The sequence below is a fragment of the Amblyraja radiata genome, chromosome 29 (assembly GCF_010909765.2).
Source record: "Amblyraja radiata isolate CabotCenter1 chromosome 29, sAmbRad1.1.pri, whole genome shotgun sequence".
Classification (NCBI taxonomy): Eukaryota; Metazoa; Chordata; class Chondrichthyes; order Rajiformes; family Rajidae; genus Amblyraja; species Amblyraja radiata.
In genome coordinates, this window is record NC_045984.1 from 17037787 (window position 1) to 17061583 (window position 23797).

Genomic DNA, 23797 nt, shown 5'->3' on the forward strand with positions numbered 1-23797 from the left:
ACTTAACACCTCGAGTTTACTACATGAATTGAACACTAGCTGTTCCCCGTGTTTAACTGTTTGTAGGCACGTGGATCCCAGACCTCTATCACCTTGTCCAGAACCAGCTAAGTAATAGTTGCTGGCAATCCACTGTTGGATGCCACATGGAATTCAGTATTGCCAGTTGTGCCAGGATTTCTCAGCATTATTGAGGGTGCAAGGAAGAGAGAAGAGGAATCCAAATCCTAAAGGCACTGGGAAATTTAACGGAGCCAATTCAAGATAGATAGTGAATAGTGAATAGGAGACAATAGTGAAAGGTGATGGGGAAGGTCAGCGGCTGTGAATTGCTCACAAATCCCACATCCTCTGAGTGGGCGCTAAAGATTCTATTCTATTCTATTCATGAATAGATTGGGACTTGGAGCATGGTGGCTGTAATACACGGAAGTGGAGGGGCGATTGCTGATGGCGTATTTGCAGTGTGATTGGTGGCTGAGGTGGCTCTGGGAAGCCCTGCAGCAGCCGTGAGAGAAAGTGGATCGAGTGCAGCCTGTGACAGTTGTACGGAGTGGCGGTAGAACAAGCCAACTGCATCTCGCAATGTCTGGCTGACCTCCAATTCATCGATCCAGTGCCGCCAGGGCACTAGGTCATAAGATGAGAATATAAGAAATCGCATATCGTCTCAGACTTTGTGAATTGGACTTTTTAGAGACTTGGAAGTTGCAAGATGGTGCTGGAACATGGGAACTCTGTGTGCTGTTCTAGAGGAGATTCTATTGTACTCATGAATTGTGTGATTTGACTGGACAACAAACAGAACAAGCTTTTTATGGTATTTGATCACGTGACAATAATATCAAACTAAATCTAGCTATTTACAAAAATGTTAATTTTCTGCCAAGATTTGCTCTGTTCAAGTTGCTAATCTGCAGAACTGCAAGATATCAGCTTTGGCAGTAAAGGCAAATGATGTTTCATACCTGGAATGTTTCTAATTATGCAGTGGGAAAGATCTCTAATTCTCCAAATATATCACCATATGGCTACGTCAGGCAGGGTATGAAAGCAGAATTCTAACCTGGCACATCTATATTACTAAAAGTCTGTTCTTGACCGGTTTTGGCCATCTGTGCTGCGATTTCCGAGAGAACGCCGCCACCTACGGCCGTCATTTTTGGCCACCTTGCTCAGAGCCCCCCTCCGCCGCATGTGTGCCGAGGATTTTTCCCGTCGATTAGAAATTACAGAGATATTAATGTTTTTACAAAATTCCCCATTCTCTCTGCTGCCCCTGCTGGCGGCAGGGAGGAGGGACTATAAAACCAGGTAGAGGTGTACCACACAGTCTCTTCAAGATGGAGGAAGGCAGAGGGTCACGTTTCTCTGAGCTGTGAATAACACTGAACACATGTTTACTCAAATGTAAGTGCCCTTAGTGGTTCTAAAATGCTTGCAGAATGTGTCTATTGGTTCTAAAGCTTGCAAAAAAATGTCTATTGGTTCTAAAGCTTTCAAAAAATGTCTATTGGTTCTAAAGCTTGCAAAAAGTGTCTCTATTGGTTCTAAAGCTTGCAAAAAAATGACTATTGGTTTCAAAGCTTGCAAAAAAATGACTATTGGTTCTAAAATGCTTGCAAAAGAATGTCTATTGGTTCTAAAGCTTGCAAAATAAATGCCCATTGGTTCTAAAGCTTGCACACAAAAAAAAGCCCCCCTCCCCCCCTTGAAGTTGAAAGGCACTATTACTGCAAATGGTGGCTTGGGTGTGGCTTGAAGTTGAAAGACACCACTTACTGCAAATGGTGGCTTGGGAGCTTTGAAGTTGAAAGGCACTACTTACTGCAAATGATGGCTTGGGTGTGGCTTGAAGTTGAAATACACCACTTACTGCAAATTATGGCTTGGGTGTGGCTTGAAGTTGAAAGACACCACTTACTGCAAATGGTGGCATGAAGTTGAAAGGCACTACTTACTGCAAATGGTGGCTTGGGAGCTTTGACTTGAAGTTGAAAGGCACTACTTACTGCAAATGGAGGCTTGGGAGCTTTGGCTTGAAGTTGAAAGGCACTATTACTGTGAATGGTGGCTTGGGTGCAATGGCTTGAAGTTAAAATGCATTACTTACTGCAAATGGGGGTGTGGGTGCATTGGCTTGAAGTTGAAAGGCACTACTTACTGCAAATTGTGGCTTGAAGTTGAAAGGCACTACTTACTGCAAGTGGTGGCTTGGGTGCTTTGGCTTGAAGTTGAAAGGCACTACTTACTGCAAATGGTGGCATGAGGTTGACAGGCACTACTTACTGCAAATGGTGGCATGAGGTTGACAGGCACTACTTACTGCAAATGGTGGCTTGGGTGCATTGGCTTGAAGTTGAAAGGCACTATTTACTGCTAATGGTAGCATGAAGTTGAAAGGCACTACTTACTGCAAATGGCGGCTTGGGAGCTTTGAAGTTGAAAGGCACTACTTCCTGCAAATGATGGCTTGGGTGTGGCATGAAGTTGAAATGCACTACTTACTGCAAATGGTGGCTTGGGTGCTTTGGCTTGAAGTTAAAATGCATTACTTACTGCAAATGGGGGTGTGGGTGCATTGGCTTGAAGTTGAAAGGCACTACTTACTGCAAATTGTGGCTTGAAGTTGAAAGGCACTACTTCCTGCAAATGATGGCTTGGGTGTGGCATGAAGTTGAAATGCACTACTTACTGCAAATGGTGGCTTGGGTGCTTTGGCTTGAAGTTAAAATGCATTACTTACTGCAAATGGGGGTGTGGGTGCATTGGCTTGAAGTTGAAAGGCACTACTTCCTGCAAATGATGGCTTGGGTGTGGCATGAAGTTGAAAGGCACTATTACTGTGAATGGTGGCTTGGGTGCAATGGCTTGAAGTTAAAATGCATTACTTACTGCAAATGGGGGTGTGGGTGCATTGGCTTGAAGTTGAAAGGCACTACTTACTGCAAATTGTGGCTTGAAGTTGAAAGGCACTACTTACTGCAAGTGGTGGCTTGGGTGCTTTGGCTTGAAGTTGAAAGGCACTACTTACTGCAAATGGTGGCATGAGGTTGACAGGCACTACTTACTGCAAATGGTGGCATGAGGTTGACAGGCACTACTTACTGCAAATGGTGGCTTGGGTGCATTGGCTTGAAGTTGAAAGGCACTATTTACTGCTAATGGTAGCATGAAGTTGAAAGGCACTACTTACTGCAAATGGCGGCTTGGGAGCTTTGAAGTTGAAAGGCACTACTTCCTGCAAATGATGGCTTGGGTGTGGCATGAAGTTGAAATGCACTACTTACTGCAAATGGTGGCTTGGGTGCTTTGGCTTGAAGTTAAAAGGCACTACTGTAAATGCACTTACTTCCTGTTTGCACTGTATATTGATTTTAGATAAAACGCTACCACATACGGTTGTGATTTTTTGGCCATCTTACTCAGTCCCCCTCCGCTGAGCAGGTGCAGAGAATTCTTCTCATCAATGAAAAATAAGTGTTATTAATTTTTTTTAAAATGTTGAGAATCTCTCTCCTGTCAATCACTCCATGAAAGCCACACCTTTTCCGGTGGTGGGGGGGGGGGGAGGGGTTATAAAACCCGGAAATGTGGGTGTGGCTCAGTCTCTGCAAGATGGAGGAGGGAGAGGTCACGACTCGCTGTCTTTAGTGGCTTTGCACCCTACTTCAAATGGTATGAAACTGCACTTGAATTTGGTAGCCTTGCACCCTGTTAGAAGTGGTAAGAAACTGCACTTGAATTTGGTGGCATTATACCCTGCTTGAAATAGAATTTCAAGGATTAGCCGCGAGTCAACTACCAGCCCACCAGCCGTGAGTGAGTTGCCAGCACAACAGGCTTGATTGACTGAGACGCCAGCCCAAGAATCCATTTGGCGCACAATTTGCATACTAGCCCTCTGGAAACCAGTCCCTTCAGCCCACAACACCCATACTAACGCTCCAGAAAGCCCCTCCCCCCCCAACTGGCCACCAATATTAGAATTGGTGGAGAGGTGGAATATTGCGTTGGATGACCAGCTCTCCTGTGTGATGCTGGGACCCAACGGGTCCCACTTAGTCTAGTTTTTTAATAGATTTTTTTTCCCCCATATATAAAAGGGAATGATGTTTCATATAAATTATTGATCATGCAATATTTATCCTTTATTTTACAAATTTGATAAGATTTGACAAAATGTCATTACTAAAAACAAGTACAAACCTCATTAACGATATAATCCAGAAGTTCAAAAATAGCCATAGCTGGTCGACTGTCCATTCCATGCCCTGCATAATAGAAAGGGAACAAATCAGTCCAAATACCAATGATTCTATTTTGCAAGAGCAGATCTGTGAACCAATTACTACAGCTGTTCCTAGGCAAATCCTGGACACCTACAAAAACAGAATATGAAGTAAATACTTCGCAGGTTAGGCAGCATTTGTAGGGAGAGAGGCTGATACAAAAATGTGTTTCATATCAATGATCTGAATTGTGATTGACGATCCTACTGCCAGATTCCTTTCTCCATATCCGTATCACCACTCTTTGAATATGTGGCCCAATTGTCCTTGTTTTCTAGACCTGTTGAGCATATCAGCATTTACCTTTCAACGTTTTTCTTTAAAAAGTAGCTACATACTTGGACAACGACATCAAAGTAGAAGATGGGAATAAAGCCTGGAAAGCGAATAAGCGTTTTCTTTCTTGCATTTTCACGCAACTCAAAGGTTGCTGTACTGTATCGACAGTTTCCTATAATGAGGCTACCTGCAATATTGTCTGTTTCTGGCACTGGAAAGCCAGCAAAACAAAACAGTTAGGGGAAGAAAATGGCTTTTCCTCAAAAAAAAAAAAACGATACATTAACGATAACTTACCTTCCTGACACAAGTCAGAATGCAGGTAACCAGTGAAGGGGTTGGGAAGTTTCTATGTTCTCTGCAAGGGCACGGTGAACAGAAAAACTACCTCCAAATCCTAAAATGAAGAACTTTCTTTGGGATTGCTAAACATAGCACAGCAATCAAAGAGATTATTGTGAAGGCTTATTATAGCAATTGCACAAAGCAAAGAACAACATTTTAACAAGCAAAACACAGGTGCCGGGGTAACTCAGTCAACCACTGAGTTACTCCAGCACTGTTTTGCTCAAACTTCCAGCATTTGCAGTTCCTTGTATTAACATTTTAACAAATGTGCACAAACCAATCAACAAATGGAATTATATTGTGGAAACCATTATTTAAGCAGTAGAGTTGACTGGTACTTACCACTGACAGGTCGTCCTTGAGCCCTTGATCTGGGTGATGTGCTATGCTGCTCTCGTCCTGCTCCTTCCATTAATTGGCACTGAAAGATGGCCTCCAGCTCCCTCATATCAGGTGGGGGTATAGGATATCTTCCAATTGCCATCTCCACCAAGGATAGGCCCATACTCCAGATATCAGACTGCACAGAATAATGGGTACCTTGGAGTCTCTCTGGCTGCAAGTAACAGGAAACAAAGTGTATAGTAGAGCTATTTATATCATAAATAGATAACCAACTTAAACCTTTCTAACTGTGTTCATGGATGCGGACATTTTTAACAAGACCAGCAATTGTTATTAAATCAGAAATGCCCCCAAACAGAATGGCTTTCCAATCCATTCCCAAGGTTGATTAAGCATTAGCCACATTGTTCTAGGTCCCGACTGGTCAAGGATAAAAATTATCCTTTTTAAAATGAACCACTGATAAGTTTTAACTAAGATGTATTCATTTCAAACATGTTTTCTAAATCAAAGAAAGAAAAAGTATATAGTTATCATAACTGAATTACATAATGGGCCAAAATATAAATACGTCTATTATTTAAGAGGCGCAATCTAAGAGGAGGAAGGTGATTTAGTACAAAGGCCAAACAATTTAATGTTAGAGGGCCATCATTATTTCCCCCCCCATTTCATCACTGCACCGTCACAGCCAAAACATTTTAGAAAAAGTTTGAATGTGCTTTAAAGTGATATGTTTTAGCAATATGTTTCTTTAGAAGAGGGTAACAAGATGATTTAGCTTCCTGTAAATTAGCATTCAGACTCAATGTTGGTCGTGTGTTGGGACACATGAAACTACAGATCCTGGAACCCTGAACAAAAAAATAAAGTGCTGGAGGAACTCAACGGAGCAGCAGTAACTGTGGAGAGAATGGACAGATGACATTTCGGGTCGGGATCTTCTTCAGGCTAATAATACGTTGAGGAATGGTTACACATAGACTATTTCTGGGCCACCAGTGAGCTTTGATTGCAAAGAACATGATGAGAACCAGTACTATTACCTTTGATTCATTATGAAGGTTACGGCTGTGTTGAGAGCAAATGATCAATAAAATTCAGTCCACAGAGAACTCCCGTGGCCTCATAGTAAGAATTAAACTGAAATTTAAAATAGCTCAGAACCTATTGGTTGGTACCATGTTTTCCTGTCTAAAAAAACATGAAGAATGTAAACAAACTAGTTCTCTTGGCAAAGCAATTCTAAAATAAGAGACCACAACCTTGCTACACTGCTAACCTAGCTAGAATACAGCTTGAATAACCACAGCATTTTAGGAGGATACAAGTTTCTTATACATGCATCACACAAATGGCCACATCTTAAGCAGGAGTTTGAAATTATCAGTTAGTTTCCCTTGTTCATAAATGGCTAGTCATTTAAAAAAAATTGTGCAAAGCTTGAAAAATGAACAAAAGACTTACAGACATGTAAGATCGAGTCCCCACAAAGGAGTTTGCCATCGAGTCAATAAGCTGACCACTTACTCCAAAATCACAGAGCTTTATCTCACCACGAGAATTAACCAAAATGTTGGATGGTTTCACATCTGAAATAGATCACAACATAATTCAGGGAATACAAACGGTGCAAGCATTTCGATACACTGCAACCTCCTCAGTGCCCATTTTTTTAATTGATCATTCATTTATTTATTTTAACTTATAGGAAACCTCACCTTTGAGCATATTAATATTAGGTAAAAAGTTAAATCCTCTGAATATCTTACTTACTACATTGCTACTTACACACAGACGTCCCTTTGCTCATGATTGAGCAATCACTTCACTTGTGAAAACTAATGCAACAGATAAAAATTGAGCCAGGAAAAAAAATATTAGGTCGATCAAGTCTGTTTTACATGAAGCACCATAACTGTATGACTCACTTGTAGCCATACAATGTTCTAAAAAAGCTTTAAATGTATTGGAGGGAAAAAATTCTGCTCATAGGAAATGATCATAAAGAACATATTAACTATTCTTGTATTGTCTGATACTTCTGCCACCTTTCACAGATGTATAAGACATTAACAAAAGGGAAAACTAGCTGCTTATTAGATGGTTGTTGGAAGATGCAAGGCCTTGTTGCCAAGATTAATCTCTTCTGCCTTCAATGGTTTGCTGAAAATATTTTTACATTTGCTAGAAATACTGTGAGACCCACCTAGATTATTTTGTAGTAGTTAGTTGGTTTCCGCATGATGAGAGAGTTTCATTTAGAGTTTCTGTTGTACTTTAGTATTTCTTAAAGCACCCTCTCTGCAGTGTCACTTGTACATGCTGGCTGTGGTCAAACACACATCCTGCCACTTTTCATATGTGTCTCGATATAGAGTTGTAAACTATTTAATGTTAGGTGCATCAAAAATGCTTCCTAATATCAATTCAGCTCAGACGACAATTTTAATTTGATAAATCTTACCTTGACCTGCATTTACTTTTTCATGCATTTTAAATTGTCAGCTGATACTTCTTAAAGATTGTAGAGAGTTACAATGATCGAATCGAAGTGGAAATTGCAATGGATTATTGCAAAATATATGGAAACTTTAACACTCACAAAAAATTGGTTTGATGCAATTCCAGGAAAATCTTTTGTGATAAGACAAATGCAGTAAAAGTAAACAGTATGATCCGGTGAAGTACAGAAGGGCTCTTGAAAAGAGTTCCAATAACTTAAGCTTCACAAACACTGAATTTATGGTATGCAAAGCATAAAGGAGACAGTGTATTTATGCACATATATTTATCAATTATGGAGTGCCCTCCATAATGTTTGGGACAAAGACCCGACATTTATTTATTTGCTTCTGTAGTCCACAATTTGAGATCTGAAATAGGAAAAAAAAAAATCACATGTGGTTAAAGTGCACATTGTCAGATTTTAATAAAGGCCATTTTTATACATTTTGGTTTCACCATGTAGAAATTACAGCAGTGTTTATACATAGTCCCCCCATTTCAGGGCACCATAATGTTTGGGACACAGCAATGTAATGTAAATGAAAGTAGTCATGTTTAGTATTTTGTTGCATATCCTTTGTATGCAATGATTGCTTGAAGTCTGTGATTCATGGACATCACCAGTTGCTGGGTGTCTTCTCTGGTGATGCACTGCCAGGCCTGTATTGCAGCCATATTTAACTTATGCTTGTTTTGGGGGCTAGTCCTCTTCAGTTTTCTCTTCAGCATATAAAAGGCATGCTCAATTGGGTTCAGATCGGGTGATTGACTTGGCCACTGAAGAATTGACCAATTTTTAAGCTTTGAAAAACTCCTTTGTTGCTTCAGCAGTATGTTTGGGATCATTGTCTTGCTGTAGAATGAATCGCCAGCCAATTAGTTTTGACCTTGAGCAGATAGGATGTGTCTATACACTTCCAAATTCAATATGTTACTATTATCAGCAGTTGTATCATCAATGAACATAAGTACGCTAGTTCCTACAGCAGCCATACATGCCCAGCCCATAACACCCCCACCACCGTGTTTCACAGATGAGGTGGTATGCTTTGGATCTTGGGCAGTTCCTTCTCTTCTCCATACTTTGCTCTTGCCATAACATACAAGTTAATCCGTCTCATCTGTCCACAAGACATTTTTCCAGACTGTGGTTGCTCTATTAAGTACTTCTTGGCAAACTGTAACCTGGCCATCCTATTTTTGCAACTAACCAGTGGTTTACATCTTGCAGTGTAGCCTCTGTATGTCTGTTCATGAAGTCTTCTGCAGACAGTGGTCATTGACAAATCCATACCGGATTCCTGAAGAGTGTTTCTGATCTGTCGGACAGGTGTTTGGGGATTTTTCTATATTATAGAGAGAATTCTTCTGTCATCAGCTGTGGAGATCTTCCTTGGGCTGCCAGTCCCTTTGCGATTAGCAAGATCATCAGTGCTCTATTTTATCTTAATGATGTTCCAAACAGTTGATTTTGGTAAACCTAAGGTTTGGCTGATGTATCTAACAGTTTTATTCGTGTTTCTCAGTCTCATAATGGCTTCTTTGACTTTCAATGGCACAACTTTGGTCCTCATGTTGGTAAACAGCAATATAAGTTTCCAAAGGTGATGGAATACCTGCATTAAGGAGGCAATTAAACACACCTGAGCAATTACAAACACCTGTGAAGTCATGTGTCCCAAACATTATGGTGCCCTGAAATGGGGGACTATGTATAAACACTGCTGTAATTTCTACATGGTGAAACCAAAATGTATAAAAATGGCCTTTATTAAAATCTGACAATGTGCACTTTAACCAGATGTGATTTTTTTCTATTACAAATCTCAAATTGTGGAATACAGAGGCAAAGAAATAAATGATGAGTCTTTGTCCCAAACATTATGGAGGGCATTGTACATATCTGGTTAAGAACATGTTGCCAAAGAGAACCTGTTTGCATAAGTGCATAGAAAAATAAGTACTCTTTCTCCTGCGCTCTAAATACTAGAATCAAGATAACCCAACTTAGTCTATATTAATAGGGAGTACCACACAGCAGTGAGTCCAGTGACCGATTACAGGTAATAATGGTCACCATCACACACAGACCTAAACGCTAGCAAACAGTTTTAAAATGTCCTTAGAACTTATTCTGCATTCTGTGAGGATGTGCTTTATCTTTCCCTCCTCCATCAAACCAGATTGTTTTCCAGGAATAATCTTGTTTTAAATCACAATTTCAGAGTAAAGGCACATTAACACAAGTTTAATTATAAAAAATCAGTTCAGTTGTAATCAGTTTTGTAACAGCATGTTCTCAACTATTCATGGGAGGATACAAAGTATAGAAAAGCTCTGCTTTCCCTGCCCCTTTCTTCTCTCTCTCTCTCTCTCACACATCAATAGCAAAATTTAGGAAGAGCCTCCATCCAGAAACACGATCCTGGCGATTTGCAATTGTTTTTTAGCTTTCCCCCCCCCAAAAGCATCTATCACTCCAATCATGTAGGTGTGGCCATTGCTTCAGAATCACAAAGGATCAAATATTTAACCTCCTGAAATATTTCACCACCAGCCTTATGAATATGACAGAGTGGTAGACCTTTACTAAACAAAATGTGGCACAATTTTTACATTTGTGCCAGCTCCCAAAGTTATTTACCTAATCTCATCTCACAGTGCTTCTCCCTTGTTTGAAAATACTTATTTGCCTTCCATTGTCCATCTGTGGTAAGATGTTCAATCTTAACAACCAGATGATTCTCCAAAACTCACTTTTTGTTTTGACAAATCTCAGATGTAATTGTAGATTCATTTAATTTATGGTTAAAAACTTTCCAATTTCCCTTTCCCCCCCCCCCCCTCCCAGTCAAGAGACAGTAATTTAACCAGAGAGCAAGTGCTTTGCAGCAGGATGTTGAAATTCAAAGGGAAAAATGTGCTCCTGTGCAAAGCTGCTGACAGCATCAAGAAACTCTCCCATGGGAGAGATAAGTTTCAATTAAAAATTGGTTATTAAAATGAATTTAACAGTACTGAGTGCCAGGGTGTACTTGTTTCTGAGTTCCATGAAACTTGTCTTTGAAACTAATGCAGGAGCAGAATGGAGCTGAACATCAACTGAGTTGATAATCCAACCTGACAAACACTGCAGTTTCATGGTTAATATCTGGATCGAGTCCAAGAAAGATTTACTGCACAGCAGTATTGCATCTTCATTTGGCTAAGTTTTCAGAGAATTAGTGCAAACATCAACTTTGTTATGTAGTTACAAGATTTTTGAACCTGTCCACATCTTCTGCAGTTAGTTTGATGCTCATGGAGCAACACCGCAAGATCCAGAGGTGGAAGGGGAAGATCAAGCACAGGAGCTGCATGCACAGTGCGGCACAGTGGTGCAGCGGAGAGTTGCTGCCTTAGACTCGGGTTAGATCCCAACAATGGGTGCAATACTGTATGGAGTTTGTACGTTCTCTCCGTGACCGCTTGAGTTTTGACATCTCCATGCCCACCTGCAACTGCACGGAAGCATCTCATGATAGAGAGATACGAGGACATAGCCTGTGCATGGAGTGTACAAGAAATGGGATGGCTAGTTCACTACGCTGAAATGTCAGTTTCATAGGCGGAATTAGGCTATCAGCAGCTGGTGGAGTGAACGCCATCTTAAGTACTGTACTTTAGTGGAGAAATTTGTGGGATTTTATCGTCTCACACAGATGACCACCACTTGTTTAAGGGCTGGCATTATAATCAATTATCCACCTTTTAGGCACTCGGAAACAAGGGTCTTTCAGGTGTGTGACCAGTTCCCGAGGTGGGTGGAAGGGAGTTGCCACTGATTTCACTCATGGCAATAAAGAAAACCTGGAGGGGCTTGTCCTGGAGGGGTTTTGAATTGGAAAGGGTTCCATCAATATTCAGCTGGTTTCCAACCACAAGATTGCGGTGCAATCAGAACGATACCTTTATCCTGCAGCTCTTCACTCTTTCTGATACATTAAATCTTCTGAAAAAGGGTCTCCGACCTAAAATGTTGTTCATTTTCCTGCTGCTGACCCATTGAGTTCTTCCAGCAGTTTATTTTTTAGTGGTAACTTAGCCTTTCTTACTAGAGGGTTTGTATACAAGGAAGTGTTTTTGCAATTACATAGAGCCTTGGCAAGACTACACCTGTACAGTTTTGGTCTCCTTAAATAAAAAATGGACTTGCCAGAGAGGGAGCACAATAGTTTTTCTGTATGGAGAAACAGACTGGGACTGAATTCTTAAATTACAAGAATGTGAGAACTCACTAAAAAAATACAAAATTAGTAAAGCTAAGCTAAGTGCAGGGCTTGCATTTTTACTGGCTGAGGAATCTAGGATGGATGGACCGGGAGGAGGGGGGAGATTTTAGAATTATAGGGATAGGTCAGTATCGGCAGAGATGGGAGACATTTCTTCACTTAGAGGATGGCAAACCTTTGAATGTTTACCTCAGAGCCATGGAGACTTATTGTGCTTATTGAAAATACAGTCAGATAGGTATCTGGACATTAAGGCAAATCCGAGATATGGAGATAGATCAGACATGATCTTAAGAGATAAAAGCCAGGTTAGGCCATTACACTCTTCCAGCTAGCTCTGCCATTCATTACATTTACTCAGAGGTACAACGTTCAAACAAATTGGAGCAATATGTACAACCTGGAATAGCAATGAATACCCCATTCTGTAGCTTGAACAGAGGGAGGTTGCTCAGATCCGTGCTACAATTGAAGAAATGCTTGACACGTCTTCTGCACTTTGGTGCCGTGGGGAGCCACAATGTATGTAGTTATGTTGCTTCATTTGCAGTGGTATAAAAGCAGAATTGCTCATTGGAATATTGGTCAGCATGCAGGTCCCTGACTGGTTTTGCAGATGGTTTGGGTGATGGGGAAGAGGGGAAAACAAAGGAGGAAGCTTTTTGATTGCAGCTCCCTTTTCCACATGCCCTCAATCCAATCCCTTTCTTGGCATTTCTGCATTATACTGCTGTCAATGTACTACCAAGCATATAACTGCCCACCTATGTTGTTGGAGGCCTTATGATATTTGAAATGTTAGTCATAATCTGTAACTTGGGGAACAGCCTAAATGCACATGTTGGATTGCCACACTTTCATACTCCATGCAGTTGGGCTCCATAAACATGGGCCAAGCCATCTTTGTAAAGTGCTTGTGTATTTTGGTCGCCACTTCTGGTGTTGCTCAGTTGGATAAAATATGGCTCACACTGCAGCAGCACAGTACATAATTCTTTGCATTCCTACTAGCGGTAACCTGTTGGACCTCAGCTTCCTCTTATACAGCATGGAGGATTCTCCATCACAGACTTGCAACATCTCCACATGTTTGTTCTTGTTCAAGTGATGAGAGAGATGCACATAATAGTCATTCATCTGTCTTATCAGCCCTACTCATGTCCAAGGAATTTTACTGCTGAATTCCAGTACAGGTATGTGCCATGTGGCGGTGAGTATGTGACTTCCTATTAAGGAATTATCATCCTGCCGTAAATTTTGCACGAATGCGGAGAGTAACGATTCTGGGCTTGCAAAGTTAAGGTTTCCATTATGCACAATCATTTTCCACTTGATACTAATATCCACAGCAGATGAGCTGAATATTGTATGCAACATTGCTAGACAAAGTAGATTTTTTTCCAGAGAGCCGAGAGTCTGAACATAAATTGGCCATGATTTCAGAGATAGCCACAACCATCTCGCCTGCAGGTGTTATTTGGCTGGTCGCTGGAGAGCCACCTCTGGTTCTCTGTCTTCATCCCTTTGTGGGCGAAGAGATCAGAGTGAGAAAGTACTGGCATAGAGTTCATTAGGCTGATGGATTGGTGGAGGATATTGATAATTTTAAATATGAGGGACAAAAATGATATTGCATACAAGGTTGAATGTCGGTGGTGGTTTGACAGATAACTGAGGATATGGATAAATAGGGAGGAGCTGAGGGACCTTGATTAACAATGTCAAGATGAAGGTTAATGTTTTCTCTTTCTGCATTGAAAAAAATTATTAAACCAACCAAGGCATTGAATCATTCTGCTACCCTATGCAGCTGCGGTAATCTAAGTGTTCTTTGTATCATCTGTTAGCTTCTTCAACATCAAATGGATCCTCCTGGCCCTTAGCATGACATGCAGAGTCTAAAGATCAGAGGGCAGCTCTGACCGCCCACCATTCAGGCTGAATCCATCAAATTTCTATGTGCCAGAAATATAGAATTAATAGGTCAAGGGAGAGACAACGGTTACATTCAATGCTTCCCATCTACACTTGGGGGGAAAAAAAAAACGTTTCCGTGACAAACTCCCCCACCCACCATCTGGGCTCTCAATGGAACTGTTTTAAAACTTCTCCCTCAGCTGTTCCTACAGGCATTTAAAATGTCTACCAGAGTACAAGCACCAAAAAATAAAAAATAATTAAGGAACCAGTCAGCTGGTGTGCTTTATCCCCGCATTATTGAATATCTCACATAGTGGATTACACAATGATGGTTGTGACATGCCTGAATTCTAGAGGTTTACTACATCTGTTAAAACTTGCACCGTACTTTGCTCCCAATTTCATAAAGTAACATGAACAAACATGAAAAAAATTAAGCCATCTGTTTCCGATCTCATCTCCGTCTCACCTCTGTGCATGATTTGATGCTTCTCTCTTAAATATGCCAACCCTCTTAGGACCTGCAGAACAAAATGTCATTAAAAGCAACTGTAAATATCAGTTCACATTCCTACCATCTTGGTTAAAGTACTACAGAAGTATCTAAAACTACATGTTTTTATTTGGTCTAAAAACATGAGAACTTTTGAAGCCCTTTTAGTTTAGTACAATCAATCAATCAGTTTTATTCGTCAATTGCACATAAAGTACAAGTGAAATGAATTTGCCAGCAGCGGTACAATAAAGAACACAAAAACAAAATAAAAATTGAACACAAACATCCACCACAGCATTCATCACTGTGGTGGAAGACACAAAATTTGGCCAGTCCTCCTCTATTTCCCCCTTGAAACCAACCCGGTAGCAGATATGAACAACATTTCTTCCATGACAAGCAACAGTGATGACTGATAATCAGTCCTTAATCCACAGTCACTTTTCCCCTTATATTATTCATATGTTCTCCTTTTCAGGAGAGACCAAGGCAAACCAGCTCCCCATAAAGGTCCATCAGATCTGGTTGCTGGAGTTAGGAGGAGCATTTCAGTCTCCCTTTGGTCAGCTTCTGCCACCATCACTCCCCTCGACTTTATTTACCCTCCCTTTCAGTCATGCAAAATACCAGCTAATGCTGGTGCAAATTATAACTAGGAAAGTATAAGAGATATCCATGTAACAATAAAACATGGGAATTAAAAAGAGAAAAGTGTTCAATTACCAATCTTCAGAAATATTCCAAAGTTCACATTTTTTGCAGGAGGACGACAACATGTTATTATTATAATTTTCAAAGTTTTTTTAATCATGGCTATAGTACAATAAACCATTTAACTGAATGACAAAACAAGGGAATGTATTCCAAAAAATAAAAATATTAAATCCAGTGTTCAGAGTGAGGATAGACTCAATGTTTCATGAACTACGAGCATTAGAATGGGGGATTACATCGTAGAGTTTCTGTCATGCATATTTATGTTTTTTTTCCACAAACCTGATAGCTTGGTACTTTAAAAAAAAAAATGGCATTCACACAGATTTCATATTGGGACACTGAACAAGTTTGATGATGGGTCTATTCGGGTGGTTTATTATTTTAGTAATAAGATATTTTCCTGGAAATTCATGATAATGTAAATTCTTCACATTTTAACTTGGATGAAACTCGATTATTACTAAGACAGTTGTAAATAATAGATGTAGGATTAAATTTGGTATTCATTCTTTGTTGCAAAAGAATATTTACTTCCACGCATAACTATCAGGAAATCTGTATTCTGGAATTTATCCTAAAACATAAAAGCTCTGAAGTACAAACTCTTTAACATTTTAGCGATTGCAGCCCTTTTCTGGGAACACAAGTGGTCTTTGGATACAAGGCCACAGAATTGTTTACCACAAATTCTAGCCAGTCACCAGTTTATTCCACATTCTGTAGGTTACACTCAACTCATTGTAACTGTATTCAAGTTGTTAAACCAGGATGAAATCAGAAAATGCAATATTTCAATGTTTAAACCATTGTTCAAGAAGACAGTAGCTTAAGCTAGCAGGTGCATTAAGAAGGGACAGTGCAAGGAATAGATAGCAACCCCCAGCACCCACCATAACATGTATTATTACCAGTTATCCTCATTTCAAAGCTGTAAAAGACCCAACTGCATGTACCACAGTAGAGTGTATACTAAAGCAAATTAAGCAACTTTAATGTGTAACGAACAAGAAATGCTTGCTACAGATCTGAAGATAAGCACAACATCAAAATATTATACCGAGTTACTTATTTCAAAATCAAATTTATAATTCTGATCACGTTGTCTAAATATAGTCAGCAGTGTGGAACTGAGTCACTGTGACACTGAGTGTTAACAATTTATACTGGTTTAAATTTACTTTAGTTAGTTCCTGAAGTACGTAAGAAAGGTTGGAGCAGCTCCATGTAAACTGGTTGGAAATAGAAGCTATAGATAGATAGCCCTTAGCGACACAAGGAACTGCAGATCCTGGAATCTTGCGCAGAACACAGTGTTAGAGTAACTCAGCGGGTCAGGTAGCAACAGGACATGGATAGGAGACGTTCCAGTCGGGACCTTTCTTCAGCCAGGTTGCCTATCCATGTCCTTCAGGGATGCTGCCCGACCAGTTGAAAAAAATCAGGAACCTGCTGATGTCCACAAAACAGATAGCATCCATTAAATGGTCCATACTCAGGTGACAAGATAGAAATACACCACAGCAAAATACCTATCTCATCATCTCCAAGTGGAGCAGGTGCTCCACTCTGGTCAGAGGTGAAGAATTCTATATATAAAGCTTCATTCATCTCACGCTCCAGAGGTTTGTTTAAAAGGTGCATAGGATTACAGAGAAAGGTCTATAGCGCAGAAGAATGAAGGGCAACAAAATAACTTGTATTTTCAGAGAAATCTTAAACCAGCTTATATTACGTAAAGGGAAAGTTGTTTATTTGGAAGCTAATCATTAGACAAAATGTCAATTTTTACATGTCAAAGAAAGCAAATTTCAATGTATTATAGATTAGAATTAGATAGTTTCTCACTTTAAATAAATATCAGGTCATATCATACTTCTAACTCCATATTACTTACTGCTATGCTGACTTTTCCTAGGATTTCCTCTGGAATTCTCCTCGCTTCTTTCAGCACCTGGTCCAGAGAACCACCATCCTGAACAAGACATGGAAAGAAGAAAAATCAAATGATTTAGAAAACAGCTTTCCCTTGCCTTACTAAATACTGAGAAACTATCAACTGTCTGATCCCTCCAGTCTAATTTTACTGCAATAAACTTAAGGATATAAGGGCAGCACAGTGGTGCAGCTGGCAGAGCTGGTGCCTCACAGCAGCCGAGACAGGTTTTGATCCTAACTTCTTGTGCTAAGTGTGTGGAGTTTGCACGTTTGCCCAGTGATCACGTGGTCTTTTTTTCCCCAGGCGCTATGGTTGCCTTCGGATGCTCTGGTTTCCTCCAACATTCCAAAGAAGTGCAGGTTTGTAGGTTAATTGGCCTCTGTAAATTCCCCCACTCGTATGTAGGGAGCAGATGAGAAAGCCAGACAACATAGAACTAGTGTGAGCAGATGATCGATGGTCAGCGTGGATTCAGTGGGCCAAAAGGCCTGTTCCCATGCTCCCTCTCTAAACTAAAATCAAAGTCGCTTTTAGCGAGTGTTCATCTCTCAGTTTCAGAATGATGCCAGGAATATCAGAAGGTTCGCAGCCTTGGTCTCATATTTGACCACACATTGTGTTTTGGACCTCATATCTTCATACCCTCAATCTTGTCCAACTCTTCCCTTGCCCAAGTTCATCTATCGGTGAAACACTAATCATATATTCTGAGCCTCCAGATTATTAAAAGCCCTCCACATTGATCACCTAATTCTAATGCAATAAACTTAAGGTTATCCAACATTCTGCTGGTTTTCAAATTGACACCGAAGCCCAGTCACCCATCTGCCATCCTCGCTGACCCATGTTAGTTCCCAATCATGCAATGCTTCAATGTTAATTTTCCACTTGTCTTTACTATTTGTGCAACTCCCTGGAACACCACAAGCGACAATAGGTGCAGGAGTAGGCCATTCGGCCCTACGAGCCAGCACCGCCATTCAATGTGATCATGGCTGATCATCCCCAATCAGTACCCCGTTCCTGCCTTCTCCCCATATCCCCTGACTCCGCTATCTTTAAGAGCCCTATCTAGCTCACTCCTGTAAGTATCCAGAGAACCGGCCTCCACTGCCCTCTGAGGCAGAGAATTCCACAGACTCACAACTCTGCGTGTGAAAAAGTGTTTCCTCATCTCCATTCTAAATGGCTTACCCCTTATTCTTAAACTGTGGCCACTGGTTCTGGACTCCCCCAACATCGGGAACATATTTCCTGCCTCTAGCATGTCCAAACCCATTATAATCTTATATGTTTCAATAAGATATCCTCTCATCCTTCTAAATTCCAGAGTATACAAGCCCAGCCGCTCTATTCTCTCAGCTTATGACAGTCCCGCCATCCCGGGAATTAACCTTGTAAACCTATGCTGCACTCCCTCAATAGCAACAATGTCCTTCCTCAAATTAGGGGACCAAAACTGCACACAATACTCGAGGTGCAGTCTCACTAGGGTCCTGTCCAACTGCAGAATGACCTCTTTGCTCCTATACTCAACTCCTCTTGTTATGAAGGCCAACATGCCATTCGCTTTCTTCACTGCCTGCTGTACCTGCATGCTTACTTTCATTGACTGATGAACAAGGACCCCCCAGATCCCATTGTACTTCCCCTTTTCCCAGCTTGACACCATTTAATAAAGGCCATTTTCATACATTTTGGTTTTACCATGTAGATTAATAGATACTGAAAACTGGATTGAAAATGGAGAGCTATAAAAGATTTGTTAAAGACAAAGTGCACTTAAGTAAAAGGGACTATGGCGATTATTCTGTAAAGAAATCTAATGAATTCAAAGGGTTAAAATGGCAAATTGTTAGAAAACTGATATTGGTTCTTTCTAATTGCTATTAATAATCTACATATCTAAATTAAATTAACCAGGAAGAATGCTCATTCTAAACAACTTAAACAGCATTCAGCTTGACAAACTGGGGTTTGCCAAGTATGTACAGTAATGTTATTCTTTATTGGAAAAGATGTTACCTAGTGCTGATATTATCCTTGTAAAGAAAAGGTTACTTTATATGCTGAGACCTTGTTGAGATGGCGAGTTCTACAAGAATATTCACATACAATGCTACATTTGTTTCATGTGCAACTCAAATGTTAATTCAACAATGCAATGTCACGTTCCAACCCTTAGAGCAGAGATACTCAGATTTCTGCTCAAGCAGTACGTGGCTATTTAATATACAGCTTATGGCTCTTAAAGAACTAATTTCTGTATTGGAATGAAACATTTACTGTCTGCACACTCTGATCGTGTCGTTTCTTCGAGGTGCTCCACTTCCCGCCCACACCACAAAATCATGTGGATTGGTAGTTTAATCTGCCACTGTAAATTGCTCCCTGGATGTAGGTATTGGATAAAATCTGTGCATGGGTGGGGAGTTGATGGGAATGCAAGGAAAATAGGCTTGGGCAGAATAGTGCAAACATACGAGATTGATGGTCAGTGGGGACTCGGCGGGATTATTTCCGCGCTGTTTGTGATTAGAGCATTTATACTACATTTCCCATTATACACTGCCAACATCAGGGCATCAATTCAAATAACAATTATAATTCTACTACATTCAGGTACATTCCAAGTGGGTGGGTGTTACCATTCAACAGGTATGTACAAATTCAAGCATACCGAACGCAAAGTAAAATATGAAATGCAAAGAAAAAAGCGGATCTTTAAAGAGGGATGGAAACTATTTTCTTCTGAGTTCAGTAGTGGAGGCAAACATATTTGGTGATAATTCAATTACCTAATTTGAAAAAATCAAGGATTAAAAGCAACTGACAAAATCTACTTTTCTCCACACAACAAATCTTTTCAAATTGCTATCTCAAGCATAGAATCCAAGTTAATGGAGCTTGTGTTTTAGAAAGTTAGCTATACATCAAAATGACGGCAAAGTTATAAAATACATCCTATAAATCAATTAACAAAGGTGTGCACACGTGGCTCTCTCTCTTTCGGTTTAGTTTCACAAATCGTGAGCACCACTGACTTAGTTGTTAGTAGCCTCATATGGAATAATGCTACTTTGCAAAATAATTCTAAGGGAGGAAAAAAAGATTCTATATTTCAAATCATTGCTTAAAATTGCCTTGACAACAATTGTAAGCTTAAAATAAATGTAAGGTAGAACTCCAATCTTGGTTTGCAATATTTAAAAACAAAAAACAAATAACAGCAAGGAAAACAGAGACAGGACCAGAGATCAGTACAACTAACTATGTAGCATAACAGTCCACCAGGATAAATGTGACAAAGGTTCATGGGATTCCTATGACAAAAGTACACAAAAAGATCAACCTCTCCCTCAATTGACACAAAAAGTTGGAGTAACTCCACAGGACAGGCAGCATCTCTAGAGAGAAGGAATGGGTGACGTTTCGGGTTGAGACCCTTCTTCAGACTAGTTAGGGAAAAGGGAAACGAGAGATATAGACAATGATGTAGAGAGATAGAGAACAATTAATGAAAGATATGGAAAAAAGTAACAATGATAAAGGAAACAGGCCATTGTTAGCTGTTTGTTGGGTGAAAACGAGAAGCTGGTGTAACTTGGGTGGGGAGGGTTTGAGAGAGAGAGGGAATGCCGGGGTTACTTGGTTAGAGAAATCAATATTCATACCACTGGGCTGTAAGCCGCTCAAGCGAAATATGAGATACTGTTCCTCCAATTTGTGTTTCGCCTCAGTGACAATGGAGGAGACCTAGGTCAGAGTGGGAATGGGAAGGAGAATTAAAGTGTTTAGCAACCGGGAGATCAGGTAGGTTCAGGCGGACTGAGCAAAGGTGTTTAGCGAAACGATCGCCCAATCTACGTTTGGTCTCACCGATATACAAGAGTCCGCATCTTGGATGCTGCCTATCCCGCTGAGTTACTCCAGCTTTTTGTGTCTATCTTTGGTTTAAACCAGCATCTGTAATTCCTTCCTGCACAACCTCTCCCACAATATCTGATCGTGAAAAAATGCTGCTTTACATGCTTATACACCTCTAGATGGCAGCCTCTCCAATTATGTAATCTTGACAGAACTGGCTTTCAGTCTTTTCTATTTTACGGCCTTTTTTAAGCATGAAAATGCAATCTTACACCAAGAATAAATGTGGATTTAAACCCTTTTCACTCTTCTTTCCTTTAGGCAAATACCTCCCCTTGTGATAACCACTATCAACATCTGGGATCAGGCACTTATTACATCAAGCAGCAAAGGCTTGTAGACATTACTCTAATTTCTCTGTACGTGTTAGGATAATGGCAAGTATGCCACGGAGTTGAATTCTGACCTGAGAATTTCAGCACAATGTTGTATGTGACTGTTAAGAATGTATTTCTGAATATATTGTAATATATATATACTGAATGTATAATGTACTGAAGAGCTTGGCAATAGGAACAGCTAGTTCTGGATTGAAAGTCTTTAGCCAGGATATTGTCTGATCCTATAAACTTTGTGTCCAATGCTCCCCTGATATCAGAGTGAAAAGAATTAGCCAAGGACAAGGCTCCGAGTTGTGGATCACAAGGGTAACAGGCCCTTTGTCCCAACTCATCCATACCAACCAAAATGCCCCATCTAAATTAGTCCAATTTACCCACTTTTGGCCCATATCCCTCTAAACCTTTCCTGTACATGTTCTGCTTCTAACAGAACATGGTTGACAGAGCTTCAGCATTTTATAACTGAAATGCTGTGTGTTGCCATCTCCAATGCTGACATTCTTGGAAAAACAGCAGCAGAGAGATACCAGACAACTAGAGTATTAGAAAACTGAAAGAACATAAGGTATAGATGCAGTGCTGCTTCCCAATCTATGCCTAATACTTTTTTATACTCTGGCGACCCAGAGGAAAAAAAAATCCCAAAATATCCAACCTCTCCTTGTAGCTAATACCCTCTAGGCAATAGACAATAGGTGCAGGAGTAGGCCATTCGGCCCTTTGAGCCAAAACCGCCATTTAATGTGATCATGGCTGATCATCCACAATCTAAATCATGCATTATTCTGGTAAACCTCCGCTGCACCCTTTCCAGTCTCCATATTCTTCCTGTATTGGGATTACCAGAACTGCGTGCAATACTCAAAAGGCGGCCTAACGAAAGTCTTATCGATCAGCCATGATCACAATGAATGGCGGTGCTGGCTCGAAGGGCCAAATGGCCTCCTCCTGCACCTATTTTCTATGTTTATAACGCTGCACCACGACTTCCTGACTCTTATACTCAATGCTTCGACCAATGAAGGCAAGCATTCCATATGCTTTCAGCAAATTATGGACTTGAATCCCAAGATGTTTGGCTGCCCAACAGGACGCTTAGGGAAGGCAATCCTTATGGGGGAGGAGCCATCTTGGTGAACGGCTGCTAGCCAGCAGCCGTCCGTTTTAAATCCGTTCTTTTTATAGTTTTTACTTAGTCTTGTTTTTTGTTTGTAGGGGATATGGTCTATTTAATGTGGGGGGTAGGTGTAAACCTAATTTCTAGGTCCCTACCTGGTCGGTGTGGCAGCTTCTTCTCCGGGCTGCCCGTCGATCCGTCCTCGTGGCCTACCTGCGGGCTTGGAGCGCCGTTTCCTGGCGGGAACCGCCCAGCACCTCGGCCTCGGTGGCGGCACAGCATTGGAGCGCTGGAGCGGAGCGGAGCGGGCGATGCCTTGCCTGGGTCGCCGCGCTGGAGCGACGCGCTGGAGCTCTGGCGAGCTGGACCGCCGAGAGCAACAACTCCGGGCTGCGGGCTGCGGAGAGGCGGTGCCGACTTTGTCATCTGGAGCCTGGGAGCTCCAAACCGGCGCGGCCTTGTCGGCTTCGGCAGCTGCGGGCTCCAACCAGAAAGCGGCCGTTCCAAGTGGCCCAGCCGCCGAAAGGACTCTCCCGACGCCGGGGCAAGACCACCCGGTGAGAACGGCCAGGGACATCGGGCCTCCGTAGAGGCAATTGCGGTGGCCTCAATAGGCCTGACTTTGGGGTGAACATGGGGTGGGGACTGGACATTGTGCCTTCCCCCATAGTGCTATCCACTGTGGGGGGATGATTTTTTTTGTCTAATTGTAGTCCTGTAGGTCTGTGTCCAAGATGGCTGCCGTGAAGGGAGAGTGGACGCTGGCACGAATTGGTTGCCGCTGCTCTCTCTTCACACTGTGTTTTTGATTTTCTGTTTTTGGATTGAATTCTGTTTTTAATTTGTGTCTCTGTGATGTCTTTATTATTTGTTATATTCCGATTATATGTTATTCCGATTAAATGTCTATTATTGTTATGTCTGTATTCTTTCTTTATGTACTGCACGGAGAGGACGCTGGCGCTGTTTGTTCGCCGCTTCTCCGTTTGCTATTGTCTGTTACTATTGTAAAGCGACTTTGAGTCTTAGAAAAGCGCTATAAAAATAAAATTTATTATTATTATTATAACAAGTCTTTTTTCTGGATGCAAAATGTTGTGAGTCGATCAGTACATGTATGAACTGGTGATCGATAATCAGCATGGACTCAGTATGCTGAAGGGCCTGTTTCCCTGGTGTATTTTTAAACTGACTGGGATCTCTTCACCGCAATCTCACACACCTAATCTATGTTTACTAGGATACATTCAGTGTACTGAATCATCAAACTCAAAAATCAGATCTAAAAAAGAAACAAAAA

At 40.9% G+C, this 23797-nt stretch overlaps 1 protein-coding gene across 1 annotated transcript in view; it reads right to left on the reverse strand.

Annotated features, from left to right (window-relative positions):
• Nucleotides 1-23797, reverse strand: part of map2k2 (mitogen-activated protein kinase kinase 2) — a 49375-nt gene that overhangs the window by 8520 nt on the left and 17058 nt on the right. The window contains exons 4-8 of the mRNA XM_033046700.1: nucleotides 17071-17148; nucleotides 14433-14484; nucleotides 6732-6856; nucleotides 5262-5475; nucleotides 4210-4274 (exon numbers count right to left, since the gene is read on the reverse strand). Coding sequence (XP_032902591.1) covers nucleotides 4210-4274; nucleotides 5262-5475; nucleotides 6732-6856; nucleotides 14433-14484; nucleotides 17071-17148 — 534 coding nt within the window. The remainder of the gene's footprint in view (nucleotides 1-4209; nucleotides 4275-5261; nucleotides 5476-6731; nucleotides 6857-14432; nucleotides 14485-17070; nucleotides 17149-23797) is intronic.